An 18949-nucleotide genomic window follows, 5' to 3' on the forward strand; every position below is an offset into this window, starting at 1 on the left:
AAGGCCCGAGCAACCTTTGCACAGCTCCGAAATATATGGCAATCTCCAAAACTTACACGAAAAATAAAACTGAAGATATTTCGATCAAGTTTCGATCCAATGTGAAGACCGTGTTGCTGTAGCCTGTATGCCTGCGAGACGTGGAAGGCCTGCCTTTGTCAAATCCTTGGTATCTACTGGCTCGCGACGATATCAAATGACCAGCTTTGGGTACGCTGTGGTGAGATCGCGATTGACCAGCAAATCAAACGTCGTAAGAGGAACTGGATTGGCCACACGCTCCGAAGGGAAACGGATCATATTCCAATGCAAGCCTTAGACTGGAACCCCCAAGGAAAGCGTAAGCGTGGCCATCCTAAACAGACCTGGCGGTGGACAGTCATACACGAAGCCAAGAAAATCGGGAAAACTTGGAGAGAGATCAAAATTCAAAAGGGAAGCTCTCGATAGACACACCTGTGGGTGCTCTCTGCCCCAGCTAGGGGACACAGGAACATAAGTAATGAAATGGCTCGATTATCTGCTAATCACCATCTCATAGTGTATCCGAACATTAAAAATATCCACTAACGCGCCTTTTGCTAGTTTCCGAAATTTTCAGATTTTGAATTTTTGTATTTTTTCTTAGCAGATTTAGAAAGTATCACGAAGAACTTTATTAAAGTGAAACTTTTATTACATCGTCTCAAACTTTTTGGTCTGTGTAGCGCATGTCGCGTGTATCGCGGCTGCCGAGTAGGTATACCTACTCGGCAGCCGATCGACACGCGACATGCGCTACACAAAGCAGTGTTCGGAACCGTTCGAACAGTTTCACTTTTACCGTGGTTTCATAAAACCACACAACATTTTTTATTTATATTTAATAAAACTAACTGTGCGTGTTTGTGTGTGTGTATGAATGTAAACTGTTCTTTACTAAATAGTTATCCACCCGCGGCCTTCCGCTTTGTTTAAAACCTAATAATATTAAACCTAAACCATTGAGATACTATTACATAACAATAGCTCGATGACTAAAAATATCACTCTTTCTAAAAACACATCCTCATTCACTTTTGCACATTATTAAAGATCTAATGCGTATATAGGAAAACGGCGGAAAGCGACTTGTTTTTTTTTTATGCATTAGCGCCGTTAGTACACCGACGCATTCGCGTGCGGCAGCGAATCTCTGCGAAACTACTGCGTAGCGAAATATCTGCAGAACCTTAGTAAACAGCAATGTTTTCGCAACTTTTTCGCAATGCGTCTGTGTAATGGCCATTTCGCAGTTCCTTTCGAAACAATACTGACGACGCAACTATTTCATCTATCTATGTGCTAGAGTGAGACATATCATATGCGAAAACCTGCCATACTACTGACAGATTTTTCGTTGTTTCGCTGCCGCACGCGAATGCGTCGGTGTACTAACGGCGTAAGTTGTGGCGTAAGTAGTGATTACATGGCACTACTACCTGCCAATCATGAAAATATGTCTTTCCCTGTGGTCTTTCCATTCAAAAATTTTAAGGAAATGTATTTTTACCCGACTGCGAAAGAAGGAGGGTCTTATTCAATTTTGTTCATCAGAATAATTATTGTGGTAGTGAGTATTGACATAATAAATTAACAAATAAATTTACCAAAGTGGCGTAGGATTACAACGTATTTATATTCATCATAATAATAATTCTAGGACAGGATATATTAACTAAAAATATCCTGTCCAGGATTTTTTCAGTCAACCCATCTTTAATAGATTTTTTAATAGACTAAATTTATTATAAAATTGGTCTCATTCTATTATCACGGGTGAAGGTCGACCTATATTCGGATCTTAGACCAATATATTATTATGTCGAGTCGAATTTCATGAAAATCGGTTCCGAAGTTTTTGTCTGAACAAGTAACAAACAAACATACAAATTTTTCGCATTTATAATATAAGCAGGATTTTTAGTTTTATAGGATACCGTTTACAGTGCGACACAAAAGAGATGAAAATAAATGAGGGCGCCACCGTCGCTCATATAGCAACACTGATACTGCGACGCAAGCGATCTTGATACTATAGAATAAAAATCCAAAAATCTATATAATATAATCTAAAATAAATACCGCGATTTAAACCGTTATAATTGTTTCATTGTAGCAATAGTGTAATTTAAGACAAAAATACACTAGTATTTTAATTGACCTACCTAGGTCAAATTTTACTTAAATGTATTTGGAATTAGTTATTTTATAAAAATCGGTCAAGTGTTTAGACTGCAGAGGCGCACATAGAATCAAACATACAAACAAACAAGCATACATGCAGCTCAAACACATTACCCTCTTTCTGGGTCCGTCGGGTAGAAAAAAACAAGGCGATTTGAAAACCACATATTTTTATTTTTTTTGTAGATAAATTTTGTACATTAATATAATTCATCAAAATCTAAATATTCTACTCCTTCAAAGGACTGATCATCACTCTGTTTCGAAGTACTGGCAAGAGGGTACGGGGCATCTTCAGTATCTGTAAATATGATACAGTAAATATGATTTTTTTTCTTATGGTTTGATTGATTAATAGATAGATAGCTGTATGAAAACAGTTATCACTATACTATGTAGTAAAATCTAAACTAGGTACTTTATTTGAGGCTGGTTGGATTGGATATAACTTCTTGACTCAAATTGTGCTGGTCGCACTATAAAAACTAGTTTTTGTTTACATACAAATAACCTCAAATTAAATTGCGAAAACGTAATAATCGCCATACATACATACATTAAACACTCGTTACTAATGGAATATTCTATTTTACGTAGTACTGAGCAAAAATAAATGGAATCTCACCGGTATATTCTGCTGTACGTTTGTAAACGTTTTCCAAATCAGTCAATAACTTTCCAGCTTGAAATTCGGACAAACACCGAATAAAAACTTTATACACCACATCACGGACACCGCTACGTTTAACCTTTTTCATGATGTCTCCTTTTTTATTTAAATTTCTTGTTCTAAATAACAATTTTATCTCAATAATTCTCCACTTCACGAAAAAAACAACAAATTTTTATTCAACTTGACAGCTACATTGCCAATTCAGGGTTGCCAGGTAATGAAAAACGAATTAGTTCCAAAATAATTAATTTCATCTCTTTTATGTCGTACATTACGTGGCTTTTAATACTTATTACCAATAATTACTCATGTGATTGTACGAATTACTATCTGTATATTCTATACCACAAGTACGTGTCATCTTTGACACTTGCGATTGACGTAGATGGTAAATTGCAAACTCGAACTCGATCATTGGTGGCGAATGATGAACGGCTGGGTTAAAAAACATTGAAAATTTAATGATGTTTATATAGTTTTCATTAAAAGTAATATTTAAAACTTTGTGCCAAGTTTTATTTGTCGTGATTTTATCAAATTCGAAGGAGTTATAAGGGAAGAATTTGTGTTTATAATATTAAGTCGCAAGCTAGACATGAAACATGATTTCTGTTCTAGAGAAGGCTTTTATTCTAATAGCTATTTTTGCAGCTACAGTAACATCCAGAATTCATAAACTTCCCCTAGTGGCAAGTATTTTTTATATTTATTATGTAGGTATATCTAATCTGATAAAACGCGGGTAGCTCTATATAAACGTAATTAAACTCTTTGTTTCAAGTCATAACATTTATTTAGAGACGCATATGTTTCAGAAAAACTAATAGTATTGTACCTCTCAAAAAATTAGGAAAACAATAAATACTTTTCTGTAACTACACCAAATATACTAAATCCATGCAAATATCAATAACTTCAGTTCCTGATTTATTTCTCTCTATGTTTGTGTGATGTTTAATATGTTTTGCCATAAAACAAACTCTAGTTAAATAGACTTCTTAGCAATACATTTAAATTGGGTATCATTTAAGCTATCACCAATTTAATTAGTTTTGTGTTTCTTAAATAATAGGGTTTGTCCTCAAAATAGTAGATCTGTCACCAAAATGTAGTCACCAAACAATGCAAAATCAGTTCCACAATAAATAACCTAAAATCCTGAGATATAAAGTCTAGTACCAAATAAATGTTTTTGTATGTATTATAATAGGTGTGTCCTAATAAGTATTTAAGCAAACTAATTTAAAGAGATCACCAATAAATCATATTATGTTACTAGAAAATTGCATTAAGTTCAAATAAAAAATTAGGGTTGTCATGATCGTTTCAACCAAAAGATTCTGCTACTTAACTAGACTACCAAGGTTCTAAATTTCCACTGGTAGTATATATAAATTATATTTAAATAAAAATTTTAGCAGAGTAGTAAATAAAACAATTAAAGTCAAAATAATCAATATTTATTGTTTAAAATAATTACCACTGAACAATCAGCGCTGGTTTAAAATAGCTGGCTTATGGCTAGCAGAATAGTAGATAAAACACTTAGGTAATTAAAGATAGAAATTAGATAATTAGAAAGACAGAATAGTAATTTGATCATTTTTTTCATTAAAATTATAAATTGATGTATTAAATTGGTAACGAATACTATTAATTTAATATCTGAACGAAATAAAATGTTACTACTGTATTGGTAACAAAATATCAAATAAAAAAGAGTCGCAGTCAGGGATTGATAATCGATTTATTTGGTGACAGATCTACCATTCTGAGCACAGAGCTATTATTTAAGTAACAAAATTGTTATTATAAGAACGAAGTTTATATTCATGTAATGCAATATAATTTTATTGGTTATCGATCTCTTATTTTACACATAAATTAATATTAATTTGATAATTCATACCTGGGAACAATTTTTGTTTATTTGAGAACGAAAATATTTCGTGGTGGTAGATCTATTTATTAGGTGATACAACTTGATGACAAATATAAATTTTGGTGATAGAAAATATAGTTCCCATTTAAATTAATCTGTATTAAGTTTGATGTTAAATCTTCTCATTGTTTTCAAGCTTTTTGAACAAAGTAAACAAAAGTGTTGTTTTATTGGCACAAAGTTGTTTTGTTTTTGTGACTTATTAATCTTATTTAAATGTAATAGTTTCAGACTTAAACCTTAATATAATTCTGTATCTAAAAATTAATTCATTGTGCTTGAGAATTGATCATGCAAAATACTTTTCATGAAGCTTGTAAAATCTATATCCTTGTTTAAACCAAGTATGTTACAAAATGCAAAAGCGACAAGTCTCAAATCTTGTTTTTCTTATCAAATGATGTTCCACAAGAAAATAAAGATAAAAAATGTAGTTTGGTTAGTTTATAGCAAGAGTAAATATTTACTGTGCCATAAAAGCATAAGTTCTTATTGTGATAAATTTTTAAAATAACACAATAAAAAAACACTTTAATTGCATTTTTATTACAAGTCATAATGTTGTGTATGTAATATATGTCATATTATGGAATGGAAATTCATTATTTCATGTTTTCAACTAATTTATTTCTTATTCAAGGATGATGAGCGGCACTATGTGGATCTTACTACATTTGGATTTTTCCAAGGAGGCATACTGGATGTGCATGTCATCAACTTTAAATTACCATCAGGGCCTGTGTTAGGAGAGGTAAACCAACTTACATACATTTCATATACAGTAGAACTCCAATTATCCGAACTCCGACTATCCGAATCGCCGATTATCCGAATCACAAAAAATTGTCCAAAAAAAGTCTAAGTGCGCTATTATTCTTCCCCTAACAAGAATATGGAGAGGATGATGATGATAAAGATGCGTTGTCACTAGAGGAAATAAGAAAAATGATTGCAAAAATATTTAAAACATGTGAAAATTTCATGTTTCTTTCATTTAATTCAATAAAAAAATAGTGCAATATCAAAAATGGCAATTTTTTTTTTAAATCCGATTATCCGAATATTTGATTATCCGAATGGGTCCCGGTCCCCATTAATTCGGATAATTGGAGTTCTACTGTACATATTACTTGTAAATATTTATTAAAATATTTTACTTCACATGAACTTTCATACATTTAAGAACTTGTTAATATTTATTAAAATGTTTACGCACATGTTTTGTTTAACAGTATGGATTTACATTGGACAGAACTGTGAATGATGCAATCAATCCATACTTGGAGGTGCATTCAGATACCTGCATTCTTAAAGGCGTTGAAAAGAGCAGTACATTATTGTCACCCCATCACCCAGCTATTGTATTTTTGAAGATGGATTTCCAGAATCTGAGGTATGTGAAAGGTATTTTATTTCATTACTAGCTGCGTCCGCAGACATTGTTTTGCACTATTTTCCCTTTTTTTTCTTGTATTTTTTTTTCCCTCCATAGATCCTTGCCTAACAAAAATGTTAAAATTTGGTCGTGCCGTTTTAAAATTTTTGAACTTAAAAAAACTGTTGGTGATAATTTTTATTTACACAGATATTATTTATTACTATATATATTATATTGCAGAGCAATTTTTCTATAATATAGTGTCTGCACAGCGATGTTATTTCCCTTATCTGCTAATGCATATTGTATAAATAGTACAGGTAAATTAGCTTGGAGAAATTTTTGCGTTTGTAGTAGTGTATGGTCAGCAAATAAAATAAAACAACATTTTATTTTTAGTTTTTATTTTATACAGGGTTACTTGTAAAACACCAGCAACCTCGCAGGACAAGATAGCTAACATCATAAATAACAACATTTGTTCTACGACTTTTGGCATAACGCAATAAATTATTTTTAAATGATTTTTTAAACTTTTATTGTACTCTCCTTACATTTGTAAGTCTATGTTCTATTAATTATCGGATGGACGACGCGACGCCCCCTTCCCCCTCTCGTTCGCTTTTTGTTTACGTAATTTTTGGGAGGCGTAGAGTTTATAATATTCAGACGGAAAATTAAATGAATATTTATTTTTGTATGAAAATAAAATCTAACAAATTATCAAAAGTCGAAATGTTGTTACTTATGATGTTAGCTATCTTGTCCTGCGAGGTTGCCGGTGTTTTACAAGTAACCCTGTATATATAAGGGATTTTAAATTAAACTATATGTGTTTCTCCTCTGAAAAAGATGAGACTTTATTTTAATATTTGCACATTTAACATACATATAACTTTTACATTAACAATGTTACTAAAATGAAAAATTTACTAACCTGAAAAAGAAACGACATTTAAAGTTTAATTCTTTAGTTTGAGAAGTCAAAGGCTTGCCTCGACCATGTTTTAACACTGGAGCCATATTGAATTAACAATATAAAGTTACAACACTTACACACAAATTAAACACTAGTTATGGCCCTGCCTTCATACAAAACTGCTGAATACGCCGTTCGCACGGGAATAGAATGTGGATGCGATTTCCCTTATAGCATCCAAGCTTACGTCTTTATAATTATTAAACTGTATAAATTCATTCTTTAACTCCGGTCTGCATCGTGCAGACATGGGTGTAAAAGTCTCATTTTAGCTATTAAATGTAGTTTTTAAGTACATCTGAGTTTTCATTTGGGGCCTCCGGCTGCGGGACATGTAATTCACTTCAACAAATATTATAACAATAATAACAAATAATAACAACAATCAACAAATACAAAATTTATCAATTAAACTACGTACATAATAATTATAATTTTTGAATGAAATGTGCTTTATGTTCTAACGCTACCAAACGGCTGCACGTGGCACCTGCGGACAGCGTAAACTGGTTTATTCTGGTTTTGTGCGTGTTTCCACTTTCCACTATCAAGTGACGATTTATTTATTTGTTTTGTTTCGTAATTATTATGGTCAAATATTAATTATGAAACAAATTATTATGGACACGATATTTTATTGTTTCACGGTAGTCGCCTTGTCGTTTGCTCAAGGACGTAAAATTGAATGATATATTTTTTTTTATAAAGTCAAAACCATTTTCTTTCAAATAAAAACTTGTTTTTATTGAAAACAAAAGTGTTGCTAGGAATAAGTATAAAGTTAAATAGTAATGTTAGGATATCGAAACATTTTTGTATAGGCCAGAACGATATAGTGGAAACGCGCTCTAAGATCTGAGTAATATACACACCACTACATATGCAAAAATTTCTCCAAGCTAATTTACCTGTATGAAGGATATAATTTGATTCAATCAGAATTAAAATGTGGCTTATGACACTTGTACTTTTGTACAGTTTCTGTCATTATTTTCTTTTTAATAATGATATGATGAATATGAATAGTTTTTCTATATATCCTACTAATATTATAAAGGCGAAAATTCGTGAGGATAGATGCATGAATGTTTGTTATTCTTTCATGTAAAAACTACAGAACCAATAACAATGAAATTTGGTATGTAGGTACCTGAATCCCACAGGAACAGGAACTATGCGAGTTTTCTTTAAAAACGCGGGCGAAGCCGCGGGCGGAAATCTAGTTTTTTAATAATGTGTTCCATCTAGTATTTGAAAATATTATGCTTTTTTTTTCTTCCAATTATGTGATGATTGATAAATCACATTTTTTAGTATTGAAATCGTAATGGGTTTTTTAGTTAAATTGATGCTCAAAGCGAATGTTTATTTTAGTCAATGCAAATGAGATAAACAATGTAAGCACACCATACATTCGATTTCTAACAATTCTTTAAAATTAACATTTCTTAAGAAGTATTGGATAAGCTTTCATCTGTCTCAAATTCAACATAACCTGATTTAATATTAAGAAGAGTATTCTTATTTTATACAAAATGATGAAATTGGATAGATTTCCTCATGCAATACAAGTGATACTTCATACTCCATTGAAATATTATAATTCTAGACATGGACGTATAAAAAAAGACGGACGCCGTATTACGAACAAACAACGTGAAGCCACCATAGTAAGCTAGCGATCGTGTAAAGACAATAAACACGCACACACTCTCACCATAGTCGGCCGCCATTACGTCGTGAACTACCGACTGATTAACTGCGTCACTGTTTCACAAAAAATATTTAAAATGCCGTCTTGCGTGGTTAAATGGTGTCGCAACAGTACAATTTTAAATAACAAAACACAAGGGATTACATTCCACAGGGAAGCAAGTTATTTCTTTTATGTTTTAATGACAAAATTATTACGGCAAAATTTATAGAAAAAAATACAGCCGCCATTGTCATCAGGACAACTGTTGCCATGGCAACATGGCACACACACATGGATGTTACGCCGCCATTACTAGGCTTCACTCAATATTTAGGCGATATACCGTCCGTCTTTTTTTATACGTCCATGATTCTAGATTATTTTCAAATAGATGGACTATTATATACGCATGTATGCTATGGCAATTTTCTTTTCCTGTTTTATTTGCTGTTGCAATTGCATACTTTTTTCATTTTCAAAATTCATGAAATTTTTTATGCGTCTGTATCAATGTGTGTTTTGCTTAATTGAGCATAAATTACTAAATTGATTTGATTGAGGTTTGACATACATATAGATATTATTTAGAAGAATACATGGGCAATATTTGTCCTTGTAATATTCAAGTTAAACTGTGGATTGATACATGTAGACATCACTATTAATTACTTGTGACAAATTCTAATTATCATCATTCAATAGAACTATATTCTTTTCCATATTACCTTACCTAAATTATTATGTTACTACCATAAAATTATGTTACCTAGAAACTCAATGTTTCAATGACAAAATATTCATGGAAAATATATGTATGCCATTTACTATATAGAAAGTGCATATGTAGCATTTTATTGAAAAATTATGGCATTGGAGATGTTTTATATTCAACTTTAATAGGCAGACATTTAACTGCTATCCTGCCAGATGTTAAGAAGTGAGGCAAATTATGTAATCATGTCTGCCAAGGCCCTAGAACCCTATTTACTCGTAACTTTATTACAGGTTAAACATTACATGTGAAGGAGAAGTGACAGCTTTACACCTTTACCAAAACAAATCAATGATTCCAATTGATAGGATAAAAAGACATTCGCAGTACATCTTTGTGAATCGACGCAGGCGATCTGTCTCTGGTAAATAAATCTTTTAATAAAACACCTTAAATGTAAAATATCTGAAAATTGTGAACATCTCCATGTAAATTAAATTGTTGCTTATTTTTTTCCAATAGAGAATGATAATATTGTGAACAACCTAGGACCGCAATGTTCATATGCCGTTCTTCCAATTACAAAAGAAACGCGGGATGGATTTGATTATTATAATACTAGCGTAAGTTTTCTTTAACTAAAACTAATATTACACGCTTTATATTAGCTTCACATGTATGTTTGTAACCGACTTCTTTGGGCGCAATTTTGACCCACTTTAAACGGCCAGATTTCGTTCAAACTTTGTAGATTTATTGAGGACCGATGACAATACACTAATTTGATAAAAGTTTTCTATTTTTTAGTTCGGTTTTCTATAAAAAGCGTGTTTTTTAGTTTTTTTAAACTATTATTATTAGTTCTAACGTTTTTCTGGCATTGTATGGGAATTTTATTGATAAAGGATAGTAAGAAATTATATATTATAAAGGTCGTAATTTTTTTTTCGACAATAATATATAACCATACATTTTTCTTCTATGCAGAGGAGGCTGTCATAGTTTATATATTATTTTAATTTCAGTTTGCGATGTATGTGGCGTCTGATAAAGAAGAGGGCTTGTACAATCTGTACTTCCATAATTGTCCCCATGAGAGTACAGACCCAGCTCCTACTATTAATGCTCTGGTAATTATACACATTATATTTTGATTGTAATTATTGAAGTGAAACTTCTTTATCGGTGTTGGAAAAAAATTTAGTGCAACATTTTTTCGTTACGCGTGACATTTTTCCGTTACGTGCCATCTTTTTCTTATCCTTACCACGCGTGATTCGACGTATTTCTGTAAAGTTGCATACAGTAAATTATTTTTTTGAAAAATAAGGTCATAAAGAAGTTTTACTTCTTACGTGTGTACACTAGTACACGCACACATTTTTTTTATTACAGAAGTACCAATAATAAATTTTATACTTAATACACATTTGTACTTAAGTTGTTAATTTTAATAATACATTTCAGATAGAGATATATGAAAGTAACGATGGCAACTTCTTGTCAGCGGGTGAAATGCCACTACCAGCTCTATACAGCATGATGTCTCTTATATTCTTCCTCAGCGCTGGTTTCTGGACGTTTATTCTCAAAACCAGTCGACATAAAGTCTTTCGAATTCACATTATAATGTGCGTTCTTGTGTACTTGAAGGCCATGTCGCTCGCTTTCCATGGAATTAATTATCATTTCATACAAACACGAGGCGAACACGTCACAGCTTGGGCGATATTGTTCTATATAACCCATTTGTAAGTATTCCTTTGACATTGTGATATATTCGATAATTGATAGTTACGGTGTGGGGGCTATTAGGTGCTTGGGTAGTTTTAATTTTTTAAATGCATTGTTGGTAATGTAGGTTAGACACGCATAGGTAGTTAACTGTATTTAGTATTTACTCTGTGCATATGAAATTAATTGCTTGCTTCAATAGAATTTTTATAAACGATTATTTTTACGCCAACGGTTGCCTGCGACTTTGCTTATGTTTCTAGTTTATTTTTGTTCATTATTGAATATTTCCTAGGCAATAATTCTCTGTACTAGTTATTTTAACAACAATTTATTTATTATAATATCAGCTGCATGGTAAACAACATAAAGCAATAGAGCATTTGTTAATATATATGTAATATAAGAAATTACATTCTATAGCTCGATAAACTTTGTACCTACTCGTACATATACAAGTGAAAAATATTTTTCGTTACTACATTATGTACTTTCTCTTAACTTACAGTAGAGTTTGAGCGAGATAAATGTCCAACAATTATTTCATATATTTTTATATATTTTCTTATTACAAATCATTAAAAACAACGTACCTAAGTAAGAATATTTAATCATTTTATAGGTTAAAAGGAGCAGTATTATTCGTAACCATCGTACTCGTGGGCACCGGATGGAACTTCATAAAGCATATACTGGCTGATCGGGATAAGAAAATATTCATGATTGTCATTCCATTGCAAGTAAGTGCGGTTATTTTGTTGATTTTTGTGAGAATTTTGAGTTTATGAAATAACATCATTAATATTATAGTGTATACTATATACGGTTAAAAATGTTCTTATAAGAAATAGGTTTAAAATACTCTTTTCTTCATATCTCTATTATTTTCACTTTCTCAATTTAACCCAAACAAATTCCTTGTTTATTCAAAAATATCCTTTTTTGTAGGTTGTAGCAAACGTCGCGGAAATTATAATAGCCGAGAGCGAAGAGGGCGCGGTTGAACACAACGCTTGGAGGATTTTGTTAATGTTCGTGGATGTGCTTTGCTGCGGGGCCATTATGTTTCCTGTTGTGTGGTATGTATAGTGAATGGGAGTTTTAACTACTTTGCCAAGTTGTGGTAAATCATTAAAAAAAAGTGAACTCTCAAATTACTGTAAAGTTCGTTAAGTATCTGTAAGTAATGATGGGCGTATTGTAAACAAGACTTAAAGAAGTAATTAATCTGTATTACTTTTATATTTCAATTTATGTGTTAGGGCCGATTTTTCAATGCTTGGATAAAACTTATCCGTCCAATAAAGTATTACACGATAATATTAAAATGTCACGTAAACTGTCAAATACGGGCAATTAGAATAAGTTTTTAAAATGGTAGTTTTATACATTATTCGACGAATAAGTTTTAACCAAGGATTGAAAAATCAGCCCTAATTCTACTAGTTAATCGTGTTTGTAAAATAAAAACGTGGGTAGTGTTTCTATTTTAAACTGTTTATTTAGCACTTTGTAGAAGCGTAAATATATCGATTGTCGATTAAAAGACGCCATACATCGTTTTGTTACTTTCATAAACGGAAGACATAAAGGAAATAGAAGTGATATTTTTATAAGCTTCTGTCTGCATAAGATATCTTATACCGTTCTTGCGAATTATGAAGTAGAAGGAGTATGAAGTGAACTTATAGTTTATGAAAAATCTTGCGAAGTAAAATAGTTGTTTTCTTTTTATTGTGTTTGGGTTTCTTGTGATATAGAATCAAAAGATAAGCAAAATATGATAGCAATGCTCCTCAAAAATATGCAGTACAAAATATGATGTATCTCTTGATAAAATTACTCATTCTTAAATTTTAAGTGTACTCTATGCCACTATTTAACAAAAATATTATGCTGTTTAAGTAAAGCAATAAAATTCACATTTATCCGCGTCAGTTTGTCTGTTTAACTCAAAAACAACTGAATCGATTTTCATTTTGTGTTCACCGATGGATAGCTTGGCTCTCGAAAAAGGTTTTAATGTATAATTTCCTATGGGACCTCTTCACAATGGGCATTGGGCGAGTAGAGTCAATCACGATAGTGTAAAGGGCCTAAATGTCTATCGGCCGTAAATGTAGATGTCAATTGCCGTAATGGCGGCGAACATCGACGTGCAATTTGTTTGGCCAACTGTGCAGCCCGTTGTGAAGAGGGCTTATTAAGTTTTAATGAACTCGGGTGAAACCGCATGAGGAACGCTAGTAAATATATATTTTATTTATATTTCAGGTCAATACATCACTTGGAGGATTCGTCGACGACGGACGGCAAGGCTGCGGTTAGTTTACGGAAACTGAAGTTGTTCAGACATTTCTATGTGATGATACTGTGCTATATATACTTCACTAGAATCATCGTTACTATTCTTGAGGTAAGATCAATGAATAATTTGATTTTTGTCAACGTTATTTTTGTTCGTTTTAGGAAGGCATAGACAAAAAAAGTTAATGAGAAAAATATTAATAAATTGTCATTGGATTGATTGGATATGCCGCCATGTTGTATTTAGAATGATGTCACTTATGCATTGTCATCCAAACTGAACATTTATACAAAATTTCAGCTCTTTCCGTTAAAGATGCATACGTTGCAAGTTAATAAAAATCTTGTAATCCTAATAATATATAATATTTGTTTACAGAACACAGTCCCGTTCCAATACTCGTGGATCGACGAGATGTTCCGTGAAATGGCGACGTTCGTGTTCTTCGTGATGACGGGATACAAGTTCCGTCCCGCGGCCGCCAACCCGTACTTTACACCCACTTATGATGATGTCGAACCTAAAGTGTGAGTATGAAGCTATTTATATGAATATCTATTCAAATAAATTGTACACAAAAACGCAAAATCTATACTAATATTATAAAGCTAAAGAGTTTGTTTGTTTGAACGCGCTAATCTCGGGAACTACTGGTCCGATTTGAAAAATTGTTTCGGTTTTAAATAGCCCATTTATCGAGGAAGGCTATAGGCTAAATATCATCACGCTAAGACCAACAGGAGCGGAGCAATGCGGGTTAAACCGCGGGACACAGCTAGTACTAAATATTACATTATTCCAATGTACTAAAAATTTCCCTGTAAAAAACCATAACCAGACCTTTTCCATACATATTAAAAAAAGAGTAACTGTTCTGAAAAATTATCACCCTTCTTAGAGTTGTCTGTAGTGTCTCTTCCCGCTGTCTGTCTGTCCCTATGTATGCTTAGATCTTTAAAACTACGCATTTCAATTTGATGCGATTTTTTAATACATTAAAATTTGCTATAATTAAGCTATAATTTGTTAAGTAACAAAGAGGGCGAAGCCGCGGGCAGATTACTAGTATAAACTAGAAATATAAATATGATAGAGAGCTGACCCGGCACATGTTCTTCTACCAGATAATTTTAACTTATGGTTATAGAAAATTGTCAACCACCCATTCTCAGACTAAAATTTTATAAAATAGGTTTCCTAGGTGTATGTATAAAAAGAGCAACTATGAAGTTTCTTGTCGGTTCTTCTCCGTAGACACTGCTTTCCGAATCGGTGGTAAATGTTAAAAATTACACGACACGAGAATTTTCGTCAAACAATTCAGCAATTTAATAAATATATTATTATTTATGTTTATGGTGACTGGCAAGCAATATGATTTTTAATAATTTTCTATTCTCTTTTATAGTTTATCGGAAATTGGCGTACTCGACGGTATTACGAATAGAGAGAAAAGGCGCGAAGATATGCAACCTCTTATGCAAGAAAATTCTGAATAAAAATATAATAAATCAAAAGTAGATAGACTAAATTATTATACCTAAAAATATGGGACCGGTTAATTCAGTCATATTACATTGCTTGTCTGAAGAAATCTTTTTAAATGATTATTTTTTCTTTATAACTTATTTCGTGTTCTCTACTTGAATGTATTTTCAAATTTCTTCAAATAATTTTTAACCCTTTCTGACTACTGACTGTATTATAATTTTTGACAAGCATGTAATGTGAATTTATTATACAATATACGTATTATTATGTGTGTAGTTAGGAGTAGATTATATCATAAGAGAATTGTGAAGATGTATAAAGTAGACTGAAAAAATAATCACCCTTCTTAGAGTTGTGGTTTTATCGTAAGTATTGATAGATAAGCAATAAAATTATTGTTTTTATGTAAATTGTTTTTATGAATTAATATTTTGTTCAGGGAATAAAGTGGTAACACTAATTTTGAATTTACCTTATTTTTATTAATATCTTAATAATGGTTTACTGTTTAATTTTATTATTTTATTAAGTATCGAATGTTATCTTAATAAAATTATTATTGATATACATAATGTTGTTTAATTTCAGTAAAATAAACTAAATCCTGTTTTGTTCTTCCTTTTCCGTGTGCCACTTTTTCCCTGTGAGAATAAATGTATGTTTACATGTGTATAGCAATATTGTAGTGTTAAGATTTAACTAATTATTAAACAACTTGTTTTTCATTATTGTCCATATACATCTGAGGATTATAAATATTACCTGGTGGTTTAATTCATAACTACTGAAACAGTGTCTAGTAAAATTTAATTCAAAAATCACAATACAAAACTTTGAATTTATTCAGTGTAATAAAACATGTTTTTGAATTTGGGAAGACATATATTTGGGAATGGGTAGCTTCATTTTTTATTATTTTGATGAATTAGTATTAATGTACTTAAATTTTGAAGAAAGGCAATGCAGGTACTTCTAGTCCAATATAATATGCAGTTTATTTTAATGTTAATTACTTATTCTTCTCCAGAAAATATTATTTTTATTTCAGTATTTCAGTCTATAAAACTATTATTACAGTTTATTAACTTAAATTTTGACACTATTTGATTGATTTTTTATTTTTAATCTATAAAAATCTATTCATATTTTTCTTTGTAGCTTGTCTTAAGAAATATGTAATAATATCAGCTTTACTTATGTAATGTAATATAATAAATACAGTTAAAAATTATACAAAATATGTATAGATCAAAAATGAATAACTATTTTTCATTTCTATGTATTTCTGATTTGTTTACAACGTTTAAAATCGGTATTACAGCTTGTTGGTAATGTTCCAAATAGACTATTTGACACTTTTAAAAAAGAATTCAATTTTAGTGTTAAATAACCCAAACAAAACATATTAGTAAGTTAAACCGGTGAAATATGTAAGTAGTAAATATATCATAAATATGTTTCTATAAAAGTTCATGATTATAATTATAGCTTAAAATAATATTGCCATAAACCAAGTTATTATCTTTATTTATTACTCTTTAATAAAAGTATACATGGGAAACTTATTGCTAATTTATTATCTCTATAAATTGATCTGAACTTAATAAACATTAAAATACATCTAAATGGAATTATGTACTTTGTAGCCAGTAGCAAAGCAAAACAAAGATAATCATGCTGTATATTAACTAAGGACCTTCAAATACCGTGAAATATTAATACATATTTCCAATTTTTCAACTAACGCTTCCAGCCTTTTTAAACATTTTTTGAGTGTGAATCTTAGAACAAAGATTATTGAATTTAAAATACGATTTTGATACTTATGAATAAAACAATAAATAGATCATTTTTAATTATGATGCTACGAACTATTACGAACAAATCGTTTTTTTAAATTCATCAGTATTTTATTTCTTTAGATTAATACACTGAGGCATATCTGGGTTAATTAACTTTACTAAAATACTAGCTGTCCTGGCAAACGATGTCATACCTTTCTCTTATCACTTAGGAGTATGAAATGTGCGATTTTTAGACCTACCCGACATGCACACAGAATTTCATGAGAATCGGTACAGCCATTTCGGATGAGAATGGTTACTAACACTGTAACACGAGAATTTTACATATATATAACAGGTTACATTTCAACAGTTATTACCAAGAAATTATATTATTCCATTGCTCTTAAGAAATAAAAATACTTTTAAAAAATGTTCCGAGAGCTAAGAATGTGTATTTAATTAAATAAGTATGTATTTTATTTCTATAAATGATAATTTAGTACCTAAAAACCATACATTCCTATTAAAACGTACCTATAGTTATTACCTTATAATATTACAAGTTAAAACTAATTCAAGCATTATATTTTGTATTTAATTAATTTATTTCGTGAAGAGTTTCGTTTTTATTAATAATCGTAAGTGTTCAGCTTGTCATATCATAATGTAACGGATACATGAATTAAAACATAATGCATAATAAAATATATAACGATAATATGTATAGTAGAAGTTACAATACCTCGATATAAAGCTTCTAATTTTATTTTATAACATTAAGCTAATTTGTTCCATATAAATAAGACTAATTTAAGTTATCTACTTTTGTTTAATCCTTTATATTATTCGAATGATTAAAATTACATTTTTTAGAATCAGTCCTTTGTGATTAAAAAAATAACAAGCAATATTGATGAAGAAATAAATGTATCTTAAGTCTTAACAATGTAATTATTGTCTATGTAAAAATATTCATGTTTAAGTGCTACATTTCGATTTGAAATGATGTTCATTATACAAAATAAAATTATGATGATGAGAATATGGTTTACTTTATTCTCTTTGAATCCATAATACTGTAAAATAGAGTATAGACCATAGTTTGTACTAAAAGTGATGTAATAATTTTATAAGCATCCTATGTTTACTCCACGATGTTTATTACAGCAAGCTCGCAGTGATCCAGAGTTTATTGTCTATAAATGTAACAATAATGCCATTCTTCACACTTATGGACATTTTAATTGTACCTGAGATGTTATTTGGCGCCGGGCCAGGCATTCCGATGGAGGAACATATTGCATTAACTAAAAGTACTCAGTTACTTTTGTATTCGAATTATCTTGGCCTTTTCACAATGAGAAAATCTGTCACGGACGTGTTGATAGCTTGAGATATATCTTCGGTACGCATATATTGCGAGCTGAAATATATTGTATCATGTGGCGTTGGATAGTAACTATAATATTATTTTTGAAGAGGTCGCAAAATTTGAAGGTTCGCACCAAGGGTGCGGATTCATCAAAATCCTTGATGAATTGTGAGTGCCGTGGCACTTAAAATAATTGGCGAATTAGTTAGTATATTTTTTTGACTCTTCGTTTATTTTACTATTTTAAATGTTTTGAAATGTGATTTGATATTGAAGTTATAAGTAAGTATACGATTACCTACCAACTGTGTCATGTGTGGCCATTAGAATTGGGAGGGTTGCCGCTAATTGCTTGTAGATCATCGATCGATTGGGATTTATAGGTAGGGACGACACACATAACAAAATACATACTGACAAATAATACAAATGTTAATAATAGATGTTCATTTCAATTTGCTTCCACGTTGTCTAAAATCAATTTGTAACCAACCTGTTTGGGCAGATGATATATGGTACAAGTTCATACAAAACAAAGTCAAGAGCCTCGGGCGACGTTGGCCTATCGCCACGGACACGTGGGGCGGGCGTCAGGAAGCCCGCGACGTAAACATGCCTATTTGCACAACTGATCTTGGCCAGATCTTGACCCATTAACACGACAGCCGATGT

At 31.2% G+C, this 18949-nt stretch overlaps 1 protein-coding gene across 1 annotated transcript; it reads left to right on the forward strand.

The window, feature by feature from the left end:
* The first annotated feature begins 3272 nt into the window (after positions 1 to 3272).
* Positions 3273 to 16281, forward strand: LOC149491197 (protein GPR107). The gene is made up of 12 exons (XM_089712028.1): positions 3273 to 3567; positions 5461 to 5571; positions 6053 to 6213; positions 9879 to 10009; positions 10108 to 10208; positions 10611 to 10715; positions 11053 to 11336; positions 11942 to 12059; positions 12268 to 12398; positions 13594 to 13735; positions 14006 to 14154; positions 15036 to 16281. Exons 1-12 carry the CDS (start codon positions 3481 to 3483, stop codon positions 15124 to 15126), a joined length of 1611 nt encoding a protein of 536 aa, XP_089568154.1. The 5' UTR covers positions 3273 to 3480; the 3' UTR covers positions 15127 to 16281.
* Positions 16282 to 18949: the final 2668 nt, after the last annotated feature.

The sequence above is a fragment of the Colias philodice genome, chromosome 1 (genome assembly GCF_061535455.1).
Source record: "Colias philodice isolate Cphi_HAF_F1 chromosome 1, ilColPhil1 Martin Lab GWU primary, whole genome shotgun sequence".
NCBI classification, from domain to species: domain Eukaryota; kingdom Metazoa; phylum Arthropoda; class Insecta; order Lepidoptera; family Pieridae; genus Colias; species Colias philodice.